The 17,932-nt window shown below is 44.2% G+C and overlaps 3 protein-coding genes across 4 annotated transcripts; 2 read left to right on the top strand and 1 right to left on the bottom strand.

Moving 5' to 3' along the window:
• Positions 1 to 2,232: 2,232 nt before the first annotated feature.
• On the bottom strand, positions 2,233 to 5,950 carry cks1b (CDC28 protein kinase regulatory subunit 1B; the record flags this gene model as incomplete). Its single annotated transcript, XM_084455006.1, has 4 exons — positions 5,810 to 5,950; positions 5,373 to 5,443; positions 5,090 to 5,217; positions 2,233 to 2,282 (listed from the first exon to the last, which is right to left on the bottom strand). Exons 2-4 carry the CDS (start codon positions 5,429 to 5,431, stop codon positions 2,233 to 2,235), a joined length of 237 nt encoding a protein of 78 aa, XP_084311132.1. The 5' UTR covers positions 5,432 to 5,443; positions 5,810 to 5,950.
• Positions 5,951 to 6,897: 947 nt separating this feature from the next.
• Positions 6,898 to 15,313, top strand: pbxip1a (pre-B-cell leukemia homeobox interacting protein 1a). Of its 2 annotated transcripts, none has more exons than XM_084455359.1 (10): positions 6,898 to 7,034; positions 7,771 to 7,887; positions 8,172 to 8,256; positions 8,429 to 8,484; positions 8,698 to 9,475; positions 10,550 to 10,792; positions 12,097 to 12,134; positions 12,256 to 12,327; positions 12,477 to 12,657; positions 12,792 to 15,313. In XM_084455359.1, exons 2-10 carry the CDS (start codon positions 7,819 to 7,821, stop codon positions 13,841 to 13,843), a joined length of 2,574 nt encoding a protein of 857 aa, XP_084311485.1. In that variant the 5' UTR covers positions 6,898 to 7,034; positions 7,771 to 7,818; the 3' UTR covers positions 13,844 to 15,313. The 2 variants fall into 2 exon arrangements, with proteins under 2 accessions (XP_084311485.1, XP_084311486.1); XM_084455360.1 differs by having other exon boundaries at positions 6,904 to 7,034; positions 7,768 to 7,887.
• Positions 15,314 to 16,564: 1,251 nt separating this feature from the next.
• Positions 16,565 to 17,119, top strand: s100a11 (S100 calcium binding protein A11; the record flags this gene model as incomplete). The annotated part of the gene is made up of 2 exons (XM_084454837.1): positions 16,565 to 16,693; positions 16,985 to 17,119. The coding sequence occupies 2 exons, from the start codon at positions 16,565 to 16,567 to the stop codon at positions 17,117 to 17,119; spliced, it is 264 nt and encodes an 87-aa protein (XP_084310963.1).
• Between the last annotated feature and the right edge of the window lie 813 nt (positions 17,120 to 17,932).

Raw genomic sequence — 17,932 nt, 5'->3', positions numbered from 1 at the left:
TCAAAATCTCTAACAAATACTAATTGAAAAAAACATATTTGGAATAACATGCAAACCAAGCAAGCAAGCAAGCAAACATACAGGTAAGCAAATAAACAAATGAAAAAGATAATAGTGACGTGTGTATTCTGTGTTTAAGCATAGCTAAAACGTGATACTGAGCCGTTTTACACAAGTGCCTCTACTCGTCTATTACACATTTAGCCGTGATACCCTGTTGCCATAATCAGACTCTGCCTTTTTTGCATTATAATTCCTTCTTCCCTTCACACATCTCTTCCAATCCTCTCCTCCAGTTGGCTTTGTCTCTCTAGGTCTCTCACCTTGCATTCTAATTTCTAAAAGCTTCCTTCCTTCTCATACTGTCTTTGACACAATGTGTAGGCCACATGACGCGTGTCCACCAGCGGAGGGCAGTAGATTGCTCATAAACCTGCACCGCTTCCTTCACCAACTGGGCGTGGTTTTACAAACTGGATCCTCTTTGTTCTTATTTGAAAAAGGTATTAATTCTGTGGAATCTGGAACCTCAGTGTGTTCTGTGGAAAGCTGTGTATGGTTGAAAAAGACTGAATATCAAGGGCAAACAAACACGTTTGATGTTAAGACTGTGTGTGGACTCAGACATAACGTTTCTTATGATTGAGTGCAATGAAAACATCATGAAACCAGTCTGTGTTTGCACTGCAACGGTAGTTACTGGTTTCGGTATCGCGTTTTTATAGGCAAACTGATCCAGCATGATTCAGACACCTCATGTGGCAGCGCGCTCTGAGGCCAACAGCTCACTCTTACCAGCACACATCTCCCAGCCTCAGCAGGGGGCCCAAAAACATTTTCTTGGTCAATCGTTGGAATTCTTCCGATACATTTTCTCTTCCAATTACCCATATTATATAAAAGTGGTGCATCTTTACCCATGGCAACCGTCTCCCTCGCTGTCCACAGTAAAACTGTTAACTGTGTCATTGCCAAAGAACCGGCAGTGCTAGTGCAGGTTGCAGGGCTGATTAGCCGATAGGCTACTATGCTTACTATACAGTGGGTTATGTATCAGGTCGCTTTTTACCCGTTAGCCTGATTCACTCTATTGTAATGTAATGTTTGATTCCTATTGTAACACATACAATAGTTCCTAATTAAAAGATGAAAGGGATCTGGTCGAACAACACCTCCACCAACACAAATGATCCAGGTCGAGGCAAATCATGGTCTTGTCCTTGTCAGTGCAAACCAAGGTGTTCTTTTTAATCCTAAACAGACATTTCCTCCTGGTCATTATTTGATTCTAATGTATTTTCAACTGGATTATACTGCCCTCCACAGGTCAAAATATAATACTACAGAACTTTGTTCTTGCTTAAATGCTCATTTCTCCCAAAAGCATGAATCATGCAGCATCAGTATACAGATACATAATACTAAGTTGAATATTCAATTTAAAGGTTATAAAGTACTAAATGCTCTCCAAAAGTTATGTTTTATTTCAGGATGTGGAAAACAGACTTCATAAATACTGAGCAGCTGATTGTTACAATCATTAATGAGATAATGGGCTCCATTGTGACCGTGATAGTCAGCTAAATTTAGCGACTGCTCTTACATTATTTCTCATATTTGCAGTGGAATTGATATACAATCCCAATCTTTTTTCAGTGTCCACCAGAAGGCTGTCATCATTTATACACTGAAGCGTTCAGTATAAATGGGAATGTACATTATTGGTGTTGCATCCTGACTGTAGTACTCCAAACTCATTTAAATCAAATGTCATGCCAAGTACTCTAGAGCATCATGATAATTTGAAGTAGTGTCAAAATGTCACACCATATTTGATATACAAGTTCACTATTTTAATGTCCGACTCAAAATCTGGAATTTTAGATATCTTACAACAGGTAAAAGTGGGTTTTAGATTCATGCAAAAATGTTGGCACCAATCGGAATTCCTTTTTCTTCCTACACCTTGATAAAAACATCAATTCACATTAGTTCTAAAAACGGCAACGACAAACAAGTTAGCTACAGGACACTACTCCAAACAGGCCCTTTAGAAGAAAAAGGTAAAGGTTTTCAGAGAACAGAGACTTGGAGAGCACACCCAGGCTAGGTGTATGGTGCCGTGTTGACAAATGAAGAAAAACAGTCTTTAATTCATCCAACTGTGTTGTGTTTGGCCATCCTCAACCATACTCCTCTGGTCTGTAGGTCAGTGGTTCTCTCTGTGAAGGGTCAGTGGGTGGCTGTGGGCAGCGGCCGGCGGAACAGCAGGATATGGGGCTCTGGAAGGGACAGAAAAACAGGAAAAAGTGAGGGAATGTGAGGGCAAAAAATAAAGAGCAGGTAAATGTGCAAACAGTGGTTATTAAACTTTTACTATACGCACAATTGGCAGTGGTTGCTGGGTTAAAGGGCAATGCTCGTTTTTGACAACCTGGACCTTATTTACGACATATTATAAGAAGTTTGACTCACCGAGATCACTTTGGTGTAGTTCGGAGGCCTGTAGAAGAAATTTAAAATCCAGCGCGAGCCAGTATATCCATGTAATGACGGTGATCGGGGCACCGAGAATGCAGTTTCTCAAAATCTATTTTCGGCCGCTAAACGGTTGTTTTCATCAATCAGATTGGATGAATCACAGGCCAGGCCAGCGCGCAGACTGGCTATTCTCCGGCTCACATTCTCTGCGCTACGATCGTTGTTGGTGCCGAGAATATTGTCGTCGTCATAGTGTAGCCGGAGAATAGCCAGTCTGCGCGCTGGCCTGTGCGCATGCGTGCTGGAGCAAGTGGGGAAAGGCGTGTAAAGATCATATTAGAGGCTAAAGACCCCGTATTTGAAAACCACAACAATGCCTCGCGTTGAGGAATCTCAACTGTCGATTCATCCAATCTGATGGATGAAAACAACCGTTTAGCGGCCGAAAATAGATTTTGAGAAACTGCATTCTCGGTGCCCCGATCACCGTCATTACATGGATATACTGGCTCGCGCTGGATTTTAAATTTCTTCTACAGGCCTCCGAACTACACAAAAGTGATCTCGGTGAGTCAAACTTCTTATAATATGTCGTAAATAAGGTCCAGGTTGTCAAAAACGAGCATTGCCCTTTAAGTGCAGAACATAACACGATTTTAGGATAGAACCCACACACAAAGCTTCTTCGTTTCTCAAAAATCAACATTTCGATCCATTATGATGAAATTGACCTGATAAAAAGCCATCATGGATCGAAACGTTTAATTTCACCCTAAAGCCCAGCAGTCATTTGACGGTATTTCAAACCAACACTGAATGAATGAGAAGAGGATGCTGAATATTTTCAGGATCAACAGAGCACTTTGACTTGATTTTTTACTTTGCCAGAACCTTAAGGAGTCTTTTCAACTCAACATTTCTCAGCAAGTAGCCTGAAGAAAGAAAGAAATAAGTCTAAACTATAGCTTGGTGTGTGGGTTCTATCTAAAATCATATTAAACTTTTGGGTGATGATCACCCCCCACCCCCTCCCACGCAACCCAGAACCCACCCCACCATCTGGCATGTCAGTCATGATAAAGATGGTAAGTGACAGGGTCCTGTGCTTAGATCACCCCAGCTTCCTAGCTAATGAATCTGGACAGTTTTTGTGTAGTTCAAAGCAAATCATTACACATGTAGAGCATATGGTGATCAGTAGGCCACACTTCAGACAGTAACTAGATACGTACAGTTTCATCTCTTAGTGCACACCATCGAGGCCTAGCACCTGTTAGTATTACCGGCTTCAGGGCTTTCATCCACTGTCTCCTATTGATGGGTGTGTCTATCTATAGGATGGGCGGGCGGGTCCCAGTGTGTATCTATAGGATGGGCGGGCGGGTCCCAGTGCAAGCTCACATAAGCAATGAGCACTAATATCTCAAGAGTGCACAACTCATCCAAGTTTTGATATGGACTGTTGTATATACGTTTATAAATAACCTTATAGCATCACTCAGCTGAACAAATCGTGGTAACATTGCACAGAGGATGATTTCTTTCTATTGCATTATCTTTTGGTTTCAGTGATGATTTTATTTCTAATAAAATATTTTTTTCTAATGTCTGTTGTTGTATGGATGACTCTACTGCAAACCAAATCTACCTACGGATGCTAATAATGAATTAGAAGTAAAGTCAGTGTACTATAAAGCACCTATCATAGTGGTGGGGGATCTATTAATGCCATCTCGGAGGCAACGTCACAATTGTTTTACTAAAAACGTAAATGTAATAAAACCAGACAACATTTGGTGATAACAATGTAGCTTACTTTGTAGCTCAAAATGCCTTCTAAACAATTCAGTTTTTCAAATCTAACAGCGTTATGTTGGTTTTAAACTGGGTTTCTAATTTTGTGATAGCGCTGCAGTTTGGAATCCTTTGAGAGGGGCTGTATTAACGGCATCGAATGCACAGTAACGGTTAGAGTCATAGACAAATCGAGAGTTTAACATGTTTTTGAATGATTGTTCAAGATGCCCATCCACATCCATTGTATGATCAAAACGGTGGTAGAGCAATTATCAACTTTCTCGAAAATGCTAGCTTTGTCAACGTTTTGATCTGAACCATTGTATATGATCATAAGTAACCTTAAAACAGGGCTAAACATGCATTTTCCCTTTACTACTCCTTTAATAGTGATGATTTCAGATCATTCTTATATAACTAAATATGCACATAAAAAGCTGAAAATATGAATGTATACTCTGTATGATATGTAATTGTAGGAGAGTCAGTTACTTTTCCATTGCAGTTTAAAATGTTGCTAGTACAAGGCAGAAATCAGTCTTGTTGGAGCGTAGCTTGGCGTTAATACAGTACATCCCCTCTCAAGGGTTGGCGTTAATAGATCCCCTATGCTACTGTAAGCCGAGTAGTACTAAGTAGCATCTTGAATGATCAGCTGATGCCCTTACAGTACAAATAGCATTGAGGAGCAGCCCCATCAAGGGCTCAGTAAACACACCAAACTGTGTGAATGTGCTGACGAGCATGGCATCCATCTATCTGTCAGTCTATTGGTGTCAGTCAGTCAGTCATTGTGTTAGCCTGATTGTACCTGGTTGGTGGATCATGTAATGTACCCAGCCTTGACTCTGCTGGACACCTAAATTCCTCCACTCTGTCTCCGACATCAGATGGGTCTTAGGCACGCGCTTGGCAATGTCTTTGGGCAACATCACATGCCTTCAATGGGGACATAGTACACACAGTGCTATAATCAGAATGGCACCTAACAAGCCAGCTGGATCATGTAGACACATATCACATGACAGGATAGACAAATGTCATTAATAATAACTAAATCCAGAGCCACATCAGTGTTGATATGAGCTAATTACCTGTACTCGAACTTCTCATCGTCGTATTTGTCAGAGTAATATATCTGCTTCTGAGACATGATGGGGATCTCCTGAAAAACACTCAGAGTATTAACGTTCACAGGAAGTAACGTTAACTGTACAATGCATAGCTTACAATTACATGCGTTAGCTAGCTAACGTTAACATTAATTAACATTAGACTAGTGCTAGCTAGCTTGTCTTCACTCGCGTAAACGTTAACTTATTCCAACCACGATGGTGACTTTATAGCTGATGGTGACTAATGTAGCTGCATACTGAAGTGTATAATGGTGACGATAGCTAGCTATAGTTAATTGTGTTGTTTTCCTGGAATGTCAAGCTAGCGTTAGCTTGCTAGCTCCCACAATCTAACTAGCTAGCTACTATAGGTGCAGTAGACAGATCGCCTTGCAGAATAAAGTTTGCCAAATCACCTTTTCCAAGTAGCACCTGGCGGATGATTGTGCCTGGTGTAAATCCAGAAACGTAAACGTTATTTTGAATACTCTAGTTTAGCGAGCTAGCGATGTATTCCAGTGGCTTGACCGCTGTTAGTGCTGCTGCTTGCCTGCCTTGTTCTTTTCGCGTTTTACTGCCAGTTCTGGATTTCCCTCTCTAAAATGCGACTGATCCCGCCTTGATCATTCAAACAGTCTTTGCTACTTCCCATTGGACTGTCCTTTATCACGTGACTCTGTTCGGGCCTTTCATTGGTCACAGTCACTAACTGTGATTGGTTACAGTAGCCATTTGACAGATTTGACACAATTCTGTTGAACGTGTGACGCATGACACACACGTGACGTAAGTGACCCATATGTTGTTAAAATAATTTAAGCCTCAGGATCTCAAAAGATAGAAAAATAAATAATAGGCCCTACTGTTGAAAAAAGGCTGGTATGAAGTCAGACGTGTTATTTTAAGATAATTCAAATAATCAAATGCTTCTTGATGACAAGGGTAAAACGATATAACTATGTAGTAAATCGATAAATAACGTCATGGACGTGTAAAGCTTTCAGGAAAATAAAAGACACTAGAGGACTATCCCCTTCACCATTTGAGTTTATATATGAGTGTGACGTGGACCTTTAGAGGGAGGACTGACAGGAAAAGCACTGGCACATGTCCAGCACATTCAAATAAGAATATTTTGTAGAATCTGATGAAACAGGGCGGTGAACAATGTAACAGGGCAGAGAGAAGGGGTTGTCCACTGGCAAGTCCCTGCCTGCTGGGCAGACAAATATAGCACTGAGTGCAGACGTGTCAGTGTACGGCTGGTTGAAGCTGCCTCTCCCTTCAGTATATATGTGCATGCATGCATGTATTATCCGTGTAATGTTCCCACAAGTCAATGAAGAGAAGGATCTATATCCATCAGCTGTCACTTTCACCTGCGAACATCAATCAAGCTGTGAGCCGATCGCTTTCCTGATCCGAGTCTTCACCCTGATTGGTTATCCCCCACTTTAGGGCGGTAACGCAGCCAAGTCTTTTGGGATCCCATTGGAAAACACGAAGCTTCTGTGGTGACGCAGCTTGGAATTCCCGAAGTTCCCAAGTTTACGAGGAACGTTGTGTGTTATTTTGGAGAACTGTGTAAAGGACTGTCCATGCCAAATATAAAACGGTGATATTACAGTGTAAGCCAACAAGGTAAGAACATAATTAGACTGGAACAAGTAGCCCTTTAAACGCTAGCATTGTGGGGGTTCAGGGGCTGTGAATCGGAACAGGAGCGTGCGTTTCAAATAACATCCTTTGTTTACCATGCATGCTAACAGCTATTTAGTTACTGCCGTGTTGCAAAGCTCCCGAGTTTTGCGTCTTTAATGTGATTCAACTGTCATAGCAAATAATGCTTGCTAAATTATCATGGCTGCTCGCCGTGGTCTGACCATTTTTGGTCATAAGTCGACGATTGAATATTTGGCATGCCTGGAAAATGTTACACATTCAAGCTGTAAAGTATCCAACCCCTACGCAATTACTTTAATGTGCGTTATGGCCACTGCTATGTAACAGCTGGAACGATCTGCTCTTGCATTTAACACTTTGTCCATATTTCTATTACATGTGCTTACATTAATAATATGTGCATTAGTCTAGTTCCTTGACCTTGACCTATGCTTCTTTAGTAAATTATTGATCTGAATCGGCTACAGATCAATTGAAAATGCTTACATCATATGTTGCACGATATCTAACGTCACTGTGCCACTGTTACACTGTGTTTTGATTCCTCATTCAAGTCCTCTGATTAACTGATTATATTTTTAACCATATTCTCAAAATCCCAAACTCTTATGACGTATTTATCAGATTAAAGGCCTATACATCACAACATAATTGCAGCTATGCAGCCTAATGTCATTTATGTCGTCGTCAGCAGAACAAGAGATTGATTCTCTCTGGTGCTGTGCTGAGCCACCAGGGGGCGATGTCTGACAACAGCAGCAGCACAGGCAGCAGCAGCTCCTCCAACAGCTGGACAATGCTCAACCCAGAGGTACGCCACTGTTGAGTTTGACCCCTCACGACATCCACTGTTGTGGCTGGAAGGAAGTGTGTTGCAAAGGTCAAGATGACATCGAAATGATCTCGGCCACAGCATAGTGTGGTTCAGGTCAAGACACAGCAGCAGTCGTAGTAATCTGTGCCTATCAAGGACAGCAATATGCAATGCAGGACATGTAGGGCCTACTTAGAGCAGGGACTCCTGCCGGCCCTGCGTTACATGTTGATCTACAGCTTTGCGAATGTTTAGCCACACCGCTGATCTCTATGTTTCAGGAAGCTGCTGTGGAGAGTGTTGGCCCAGTGGATGATGGGACGGAGAGTCTGGGGGACATCCCTAGTCTCTCAGAGGAAATGATAGGTACCAGTCTTTTACTCTCACTGTTGACTAAATTCTTTTTTGTCTCCCATTATATATTTGGTTACTATTATACTATTTAGTATCATTAACTATTTAGGTATTGCTCTGTGAAATGAATCTCTGGTAATTTCAAGTGATATCTATGTTAAGCTGTGTATGGATGTTACTCTAGTGACCACGATGGAGGCCCAACCAGTGGAGCTGGTGCTTTCTGAGGAAGGCCAACAGGTCAGTCCCTATGCAGTTCTCTCTACCAGAAGTCCCAAAGTAAACACATTTATTAATTCACTTGATTCATATTACTACACAGATGCACTTTTAGGAAAGATGTACCTCAGTTCCACTTATGATCATACCAGTTCGTAATTGTTGTTCTGACTGTGTCTGTCTGACTCTGTGAGTACTGGTGTTAATATAAACCATTATCTTCCTTTCCTCCAGGTTTGCCAGGAGACCGCCCCCGAGGCCAGTGAGGGCCCTGTCCCCTCTAGCCCCACCCTGCTGAGCCCCTCCCCCCCCGCCAGCCATGTCCCCCTGGATTTAGACTGGGACAGCCAGCCCCCCGTCATCCACGACATCATGACCAGCTCCCCCACCGACAACAACGACCAGCTGTCTGCCATGCCCTTTGTAACCAACGTCAACCTGCTTGAACCACACCACGTCCCATTCACAGAGCCTGAGCCGGAGGAGGGCTCGGCTCCTGAGCTTCCGGCCCCGGAGAGCGCACATCCTGAGACCCCCGCCCTCGACGCCCCTACTGACGGAGCCCCTGTCCCAGCGAGTCCTGCTGTAGAAAGCCCTGCCCCGTCCTTAGCCGAAGCAAGCGTCCCCACAGAGATCATCACCCCAGCTGAGGTTTATTCCCATACTAGCCCCGCCCCTGAGATTGAGGAGTCTGTAAGCCCCGCCCCCTACAGTCTTCCCCCAGAGACCATTGGCCCCCCAGCTGATGTTTATGCCGATACTAGCCCCGCCCCTGAGATTGAGGAGTCTGTAAGCCCCGCCCCCTACAGTCTTCCCCCAGAGACCATTGGCCCCGCAGCTGATGTTTATGCCGATACTAGCCCCGCCCCTGAGATTGAGGAGTCTGTAAGCCCCGCCCCCTACAGTCCTCCCCCAGAGACCATTGGTTCAGCTGAGCCAGTGGAGGCGCCAGCAGTGGAGAAGGAGGAGACGGAACTGCCTGAGAAGATGGCGGATGTTGGAAAGGAAGAAGGTATGGGATGTCTAGTGTAGCAACAGTTACATAAGAAACACATACCAAAAATGAGGGAAGAGCACTTGATTCCTTTGTGAGTGAAGAGTGAAGTCATACAAATGATGGCCACGTAACTTTTCCCCTGGGTAGTGACACTTTGCATTACATTTGGGTCCAGTATTTTAATTGACGACTGGTAGCTTTTAGCTACTGTACTGTGGGTAAGGCTGTGAGTGAGACCATCTTGCATTGGTGCAGTTGGTGAAGGTTTCTCTTATCTGCAGAAGGACGGTGGCTGGACAAGGACACTTTGGTATGAACAAAACTGCCCCATGCATGAACCTGTTTAGCAATCTGCAATCTGAATATAGCACAAACCATATTTTTCCAAACTAAACACACATTTTAGCCCTGATGCATTTCTTATAGCAAAGTTGTATTGTCATTGCAGTCTGGTAAAGAGGCTTTATTATTGGCTTTGTACGTTTGTGAATTCACTGAGCTTTGGTTAGTCTGAGATGAATGTGCATTCTGCAGTTGGATGACTTGAGGAGCTTTGCTTTTAGGAGCCCTCTACACTTAAAGCTGCTTTAAAGTCTCCGGCAAGAAGTTGTGTATCAAAAGTAGCATACGGTCATTGATAAAAGGCATGTGTTTCAGGACACGTCGGTGTTTCAGTTGTCAGTGAGGCTCATACTGCCTGGTCAAGTTTGGGTGTCAGGTTGTTCACCAGTGTCATAGTCTCTCACACAGGCAAGTTGCCTCCCACAAATTGCATATGCTCACGGCTAAGCATCTGTTGAGCTTCCTCTTGCTAGACGGAGACGCCGGATGTAGTTTCCACTTCCGTAGCCACTTGCTGTGATTAGTGGGAGGCAACTTGACATTACTTTGAGCTCCACCAACCCAAACTCATGACTGGTCGGAAGAGGTGTCTGTCTGTAGAGCACCCTCACCAGAAGATTTTGTTCTCCGGAAAATCAACAGACAGTTGAAATTTGTGGGAGGCAACACGTCTGTGTAAGAGTGTCAGTGTCACACTTACTCTCTACAATGCACACATTACTTCTGATAGTTTTGCTTCTCTTCCAGAGTCACCCAGTCACTTTGATTTGGGAAGAGGTGACAGCAGCAGCGCCGAGGACGACGGGCTGAGGAGGAGGAGAAACGTGCCGTCCTTTGAGGCCCAGAGGCAGACGTCGGACGAGGACGACGAAGATGAGGAAGTGGAGTTCAGACTGGCGGAGAAGAAGGAGGAGAAGCAAGGGTTCTCTCTGAACAAGTTAATTGTGGCTGCGTTGGTCCTGCTGTGCCTCGGGTCCCTCTTCCTGTCAGGTGAGCCAATCACATCTCAGTATTTCCCTCCTGACCAAACCCCTGTTCCACTTTGTATAGTTTCACTTGTTGCTCAGGGGTGTCATGGAAAATATGTTTTCCATGACATTTTGATAGTTTCTAATGCACTCGACTGTTATTAGAAGCATTGAAATAAATGCTGTCAACACGGCAGCATGTCATTTCTCATCTAAAATCTGCAGCTCATAATGGTATCTACACGTTACTCCAGTAGACAAAACGCTTTCGGTGTTATTACATTATTATATACATTATGAACAATCTCTCAGATCTAAAGTGAAGCCCTCTGTCTGCAGCCAGTACAGAGACTTGGAGGTTCAGTTGACTGAGCTGTACTATGCCTACAGGTGTCTTCATTGATCTGGATAAGGGTACGTCCTGGTCCAGAGGAGGAGATAAGATGACAGTCATAGCTTTTGTGCGGGCCAGCTAATTCTCACTCGCTCGTCCAAAGCGCTAATCTTGTCCCATCCTCTCCCTCTTGCGCTGCTGGCTGCTAATACTATGGCATAGGGTTGCAAATTTCAAGGAATTTCATTAATCATAACTGTTTACCTTAATAAACGATAGTCGGTTAATTGATAAGAACGTTCCCGCGCCAGACTGCGCTTTGCTCGCCTCATTTTTTTGTCTTCTTCCGCTGTGTCGTTGAAATTTCCCGGCATCCCAATTAGCCTTCACTACATGGCGGGAAGCCCTTATGTGCAGTCAGACCTTAAATCATGATTACATTTCACGCAACTCCCGTAGATAACATTCGTTCCCCCCAAAAAAGTTATGTTCCATTAACAAGCAATTAATCAAGTAACCAAATCTTACTCGAGTAAATTCTTATCGGCTATTAATTGATAGTAGATTAACTATTAACATCCCTACTATGGCAGCTTGCCTATGTGCTTACCCACTTACAGTATTACAGTATAGGCTCCACAATGACATACAAGCATGCATAGCCTAATTCTGAGTATATTATATGTAGTGTGTGTAGTGCTTGTTTTTTTGTAAGAACATGTGGAAGCCCTCTTTTAGGACTTAACTAGGGTGATTGGTTGGACACGGGAATAGTTTAGATTTCTTCTGTAATGGTTCAAGAGGAACTATGCCCAACCAAATATTTTTCCTGTCAACTGCTGTAGCTATGCACTTTAATGACAAAAGGCAGTGGGTGAACTGTAGGAGTATGTCATTTTGTTTTGTTGTTTGTTGTGTATGCATTGCGTGGCAATCTAGTGTTTGTAGGAAAACAGGTTCAGGAGGAACCATGTTGTTTTGTTTTCTTACAGACGACCTTGACTCTTCCGAGCTGAGTGACGCAGACCAGGTCAGTAAACAAATCAAAGGGCGTTCAGTGAAATATACCCTGATTTAAAACTATTGGCGTGCTGTATTATTACAGTGTGGTATTGTTGATGGCCTTTGTTTTGACTTCTGATGAATGTCAGGATATGACTGAGCTATTGGATAAACTGGAACAAGAGAACCAGCAGATATCCCAACTAGAAGTCCAGCTACAGGTCAGTCCATAAACCATACTCATATTTCAGTCCTGGATATATTTTGAATTGCACTGAACTGTAGACTCTTAGTTCATGGTAGATTGTCGGCGTACCATTCTGTACTTTCCAGCTGTAGTATTAATCACCACTCACACTCCATGTCCCAGTCCCAGAAAGAAGAACTCGACTCAGCACTAAAGGCAGAATCAGGAAAGGCTAATGAACAAGGGGGCGGCGCTCTGGAGAAGGAAAACACTAAATTGAAAGAGGAGTTGTTGTCCCTGCCCGGCCTTCAGCAGGAGCTGGACACCCTGAGAGCTAGAGTGACTGAGCTGAGCCAACTCACAGGTATGATATTTAAATCACTGTGTGAACCAAATTGCTCATTGTTCAGCTGTGCCACACCTCGCTATTGCTCATACCCTCTGGTCTTGTCACCGGGCAAGTAATCTCAGCTGTATGTTCTCCCACGTCTTCCCCAGCCAGCCAAAACGAGCCCGCACCCCCGCCTAGCTCATCCCCATCCCCCGCTGGCCAACCGGGGACAGGCAACCAGAGCGCCGCGGGGCCTGAGAGGAGGAGGGGCCCTGGGGAGGGGGGCCCCGGGGAGGGGGGCCGGCTGAAGGAAGAGCTGAAGAGGCAGAAGGCCCTACTGGAAGAGAGCAGGAAGAGGCTGGAGGGGATGAAGAAGGACGGAGGGCGCAGGAGAGGAGTGAGGGAGGGCCTCTCCGAGATCCAGAAGAGGCTGACCGAGCAGGTGGAGAGGCTGGGGCAGAGGAGGCCGTGGGAGAGCGGGTCCAAGTGGGACGCGAAGAAAGGGAAAGACAACGGGAAAGAGCACTGGAAAAAAGACGAGAAGAAAAGCGAGAAGGAGCGGAAGCACGGCAAAGACAAGCACGACGGAGGCCGGAAGTCACACAAGCAGAACTCCCACAAAGAGGCCTGGAGGAAGTACCAGGACGAGTGGGACCGGAAGAAAGACGAGCGCAGGATTGACAGGGAGCAGAGGAAGAGGGAGAGACCCTGGCACTCCAACCACCAACACCAACCGCACCAGAACCACAAACCCCAGTCACAGAACCACCACGGCCCGCCACCACAGCAGCACCACCACCACCAGCCCCACCAGTACGACCACGCCGGCTTCTGGGAGCACCAGGGGGAGAAGCTGGGGCGCAACGTGCGCCCCCGGAAGGGCTGCAGCGGCACCGAGGACTGCGCCGCCACCGAGGGGCTCTACCCCGTGGAGCTGTCCGAGTTCGAGGGCCTGCTGGAGGCCTACCTGAGCAAGCTGGAGGGCGCCACGCCCGAGAGCAGGGAGGAGCTGCGCAGGCTCGCCGCCCGGTTCTTTGAGGACGGCGTGTTCGTCCACGACAGGGTGCTGTTCAGCGACTTTGCCGGCGACGTGGCGGACATCTTGGAGGACATGGCGGACGTTCTGGAGGACGAGGGACAGGAGGACGACGACGCCCTGGAGGAGGAGATGGAGGAGTTTGAGAGAGAGGCTCTGTGGAAGTTCGGGGTCACTGCCTAGAAAGCACCCGATAAAACAAGCGCAGAGAGATGAACACAAAGACACGATGGTATTACATGGTGGTTTACAGCATGTGTGCCTACCCTTGTCCCCGAGAGCTTTGGTTGTAGAATATGCTTGTGGCACCAGGAGTGATCTTGTGTCTTGTAAACATGTCCTCCTGAGTCTGCAATTACAGTATAAGCTAGAGCTGTTCTTGTGTGTCGAAACGTAGTCTTTTACCTACCTCTGTCAGCTCAACGTCACGGTCTCAGTTATGTTGACAGTTGTGTGTGTGTGTGGAGTGGATTTGCCCTTGCTGTGTAGCATTCAACACTCATAGAACTGAATGTCGCCATTCATGATCACAAACTGGGTCAACCGTATTGCTGCCATGTTTAAGATCAGATCTAGTTGGACTGGTTCTTTGTCAACTCTGCAGAAGGACAAACAGACTTTTAGTGTGTGTAAAGGCCCTCAATGTTTTGTTTCTGCTTTTGACTGATTGTTCCTGAGAGTAAAACTGCGCTTGTAGCAAATAGTTCTGAACATTATGGACCATTCTGCCAAGACAGTGTGGAGATTCTAACTGCCTCTCTCTCTCTGACAGTTCTCACACTGTGCGCTGGTACTGTTCTAATGCAGCAGAAACACTTTGACATCTAAATTATTCTTTCTCACAAAGTTTGATCACTTCAAATGACTTCTGTAAAGTAACCCCAATGGCTCCATACAATGTAATGGATGACTTGAGTCTTTCAACGTTGTCATTAATTAACAATGTTGTTGTCATTAAATTGAGAACAAAGTACATGCTACTGTATTTGCATATAAAATGGCTACAGAAGATACTTGATTTTGAATCTGTATGTCAGGTTTTTTTCTTGTCACACCTGCACCACCTGTACCACTAGTTTAGATTTTTTCCCCCGGTTTATTATGGTCAGGTGTCTATAGGCTAAATGCTTGAATAGTTAATTCAATGAAGGATATTGTTCATTTTGCCCATCACTCTGCGTATTCATTTATTGTCTCAAGAAAAAGAAACGCAAGGGCTGAGGTTAGGATACTATTGCGTTTTTTAGAAAACATTTGATTCATCGAGCTACCGCTTGCGTGCCTTTATTTATAATTATGTGAATTGTGACAGTTTGTCAAAAGGTATTTGAAATACACCATAGTTGGTTCAAACCTGCAAGCTGAATTAACTATAACATTAATTTCAATGTTTGGCAGTTATTGTCCTGCTGATTTTGAAAAGAGGGAAAGAATATAAGTATGTAAAATGAACAAAATGAACATTGCTTTAAGTGACATTTGGGAATGTAGGCATTTGGGAATGTAGGGTATCTTCTACAATCTTGTAAAATAAAAATGCCCTTTGTAGCATTATGTACGACCTCCACCAGATTTGAATGCCATTGAAATTGGTTGATCATTAGCAGTCCTTTCCCCCTTTTGTGTTGGGTTTAATAAAAGTTTTCAACATGAAACTATATCATTTTGGTTCACTCTTTATCTGTGCTGTATGTGTGACTCACTCTCTGGAATGAACATGCAGGTGTGTGTAATCCATTGTCACCTCTACAGTATGATGCCACACTAACCAAACCAGTGTGGCTGGACTGGCCCTGACTAATTGTCAGGATAGTGGAGTCACGACGCCTCTTTCACAGGAGACTCAAGAACCCTATCTTTAGAGAACACCTGGGCTCCTCCACTGACCTCTTTACCTCCTAACACTCCCCAATGGCTTCTGTTGTTACCAAATGTTGCTTTAACTTTTGGTATATGTATATTTTAAAAATAATTAGCTTGTCCCCTTTCTCTATCACTGACTGCAGGTGAAACTTATTATTAAACTCTTATTAAAGGCTGACTGGGATGTACAGTCTGTTCGCTTACGTCTAGACAATGTAAATATTGGGACATTTCTTTGGATAAAAGTGCTAAATGACTCAATTTTTTTTTTTTTATAAATAAATTAAAAAACATGCTTAGGGCTGTCAGTAATGATGGATAATTCCTGTCAAGCACTGAAGCTGCAGAAGCTGTCATACCAAACATTCTACCTGTGTCAAATACCTGAACACTATCAAAGCATGCCTGTCCCTATAGCAAGAGTACTTAGCAGCTGATCTGGGTACACTTCCATGCGGCAGGTGTATTTACTTTGCATATTTTGACCTTTTGAGTGGATCCATGACACCGTATTTGTCCTCACTTGTTCTGAATCAGCTAAATGAGTTTGTGCTTATTCAGTTTTGATTCAGTCCACAGATTAGGATGACCTGACGGAGTTTAGGTGTAAATCCCCTACACAGCAAGTCTTTTGTTCTGTCATCAATATCATCATAGTGTGCTAGGGGCACTCAAGTCAGTGTGTGTGTGTGTGTGTGTGTGTGTGTGTGTGTGTGTGTGTGTGTGTGTGTGTGTGTGTGTGTGTGTGTGTGTGAGAGAGAGAGAGAGAGAGATAGAGGTGTGATGGATGGAGGAGATAGTGGTGTTTTTTCCACTGATGTGTGCATCATCAAGGGGGGTAGAGAGAATAAAAGAGGAAAGCATGGAGAAAAGAAAGTTCCTGATATCTACTACAACCACACCATACCTCATCTGGACCATCAGGTGACACCATATTTCAGATATCTCTCTGTCTGTCTGTCTGTCTGTCTCTCTCTCTCTCTCTCTCTCTGACTTCTAAATCTGTCTCCTTCTCTACCCAAGCCCTCCATACACGACACAATGGAATCTGCCATCAGCGTACTTGTCTCGCAGTTTAAGACCTTCGCTGGGAAGGACGGCTCTTCCAACACCCTGAGCAAAGAGGAGTTTGCAAGTCTGGTGGCATCTGAGCTCCCTAGCTTTGTGAAGGTAGGCGACAGAGTTCACAATCTGCTTCTACTGTATCTGTTCTTTAACTGTGAAAATAAAATGTGCCAAACATGGTTTTTAGGGCCTAATGCTGTAAATGATTCAGATTGTATTTGTCACATTACATATATCACTGTATAGTAGAAACAGTACAGTGTAAAATGTACAGTGAAATACAGCATTAAAGTCCTGTTTTTGACCATTAGATGGCAGAGCAGGATTGGACTGCCGCACATTGGTTCCTTAAAGTGGGCTTGAATGGGTCACTGTCTTCTCTGTGATTGCCTGCAGAACGCCAGCGATCCAGGGGCGATCGACCAGCTCATGGCCTCATTGGACGAAAACAACGACGGGGAGCTGACATTCCTGGAGTTCTGGCAGCTGATTGGGAAACTAGCCAGCAGGAAAGGGGGGTTCAGCCAATAAGAAACAGCCTCGGAGTCAGTTGGCTTTGAAAGTGTTCAAGGTTGGAATATCCAAAAATGATCCAGTCTGTATTCTTAGGATTTACTTTTGATGTGCGTGTGTGACTCATGATTCCTCATAGTTAACCATTTCCTAACACAGACGGTTCTGAATAAAACGGATCCATTGTTTGAACTTCTGACTCCAATGGTTCATTGACTCCAGTATACAGTATGACATCAACCTCCGTCCCCTCTTACCCCTTCTCTCATTTAAAAGGGAGTAGATTACAGCCTTGATTTAATGACATAATTGGTCTCTGTAACTCTAACCTGCTCTCAACTACACCGGTAGCTAGGCTGATCATGTTCCATAGGGTCTCATAATGTCTCAACAAAGCTGCTTCTCCAAGCATTTCATAGTGATGTATGATGGTCCATAGGGCTGCCTGAACACTACTAGCCTAATGACATCATCTGTCACTGTCAGAGTAACAGTGTGTTGAGTACCTGTATTCTGACCCACTGACTGTATGCCTGGTGTTTGTAAGAGCTTGGTGTCTGCATGCACAATTAGTTCAGTAGTGTTGTTGTACAGCTATGTAGGGTGTATGAGGGTTTATCTTGGGATTATAGCCACATTTATCAATTTCAGTGTCTAGACACAAGCATTTGTGGTTGTGTAAAAGCCTGATTCATTTGCATGTGCTCTTGTCAAACTGGTCTAGGGAGACTAATGCAAACTTTGCATCCACTTAAAACACACACACACATACACAGTGTGTGGACAGGTATCACAGGGTGTGGACTTTGCATCCACTTAAAACACACACAC

The sequence above is a fragment of the Borostomias antarcticus genome, assembly GCF_949987555.1.
Source record: "Borostomias antarcticus genome assembly, chromosome: 21".
Classification (NCBI taxonomy): Eukaryota; Metazoa; Chordata; class Actinopteri; order Stomiiformes; family Stomiidae; genus Borostomias; species Borostomias antarcticus.
This window is presented reverse-complemented; position numbering and strand designations above follow the sequence as displayed.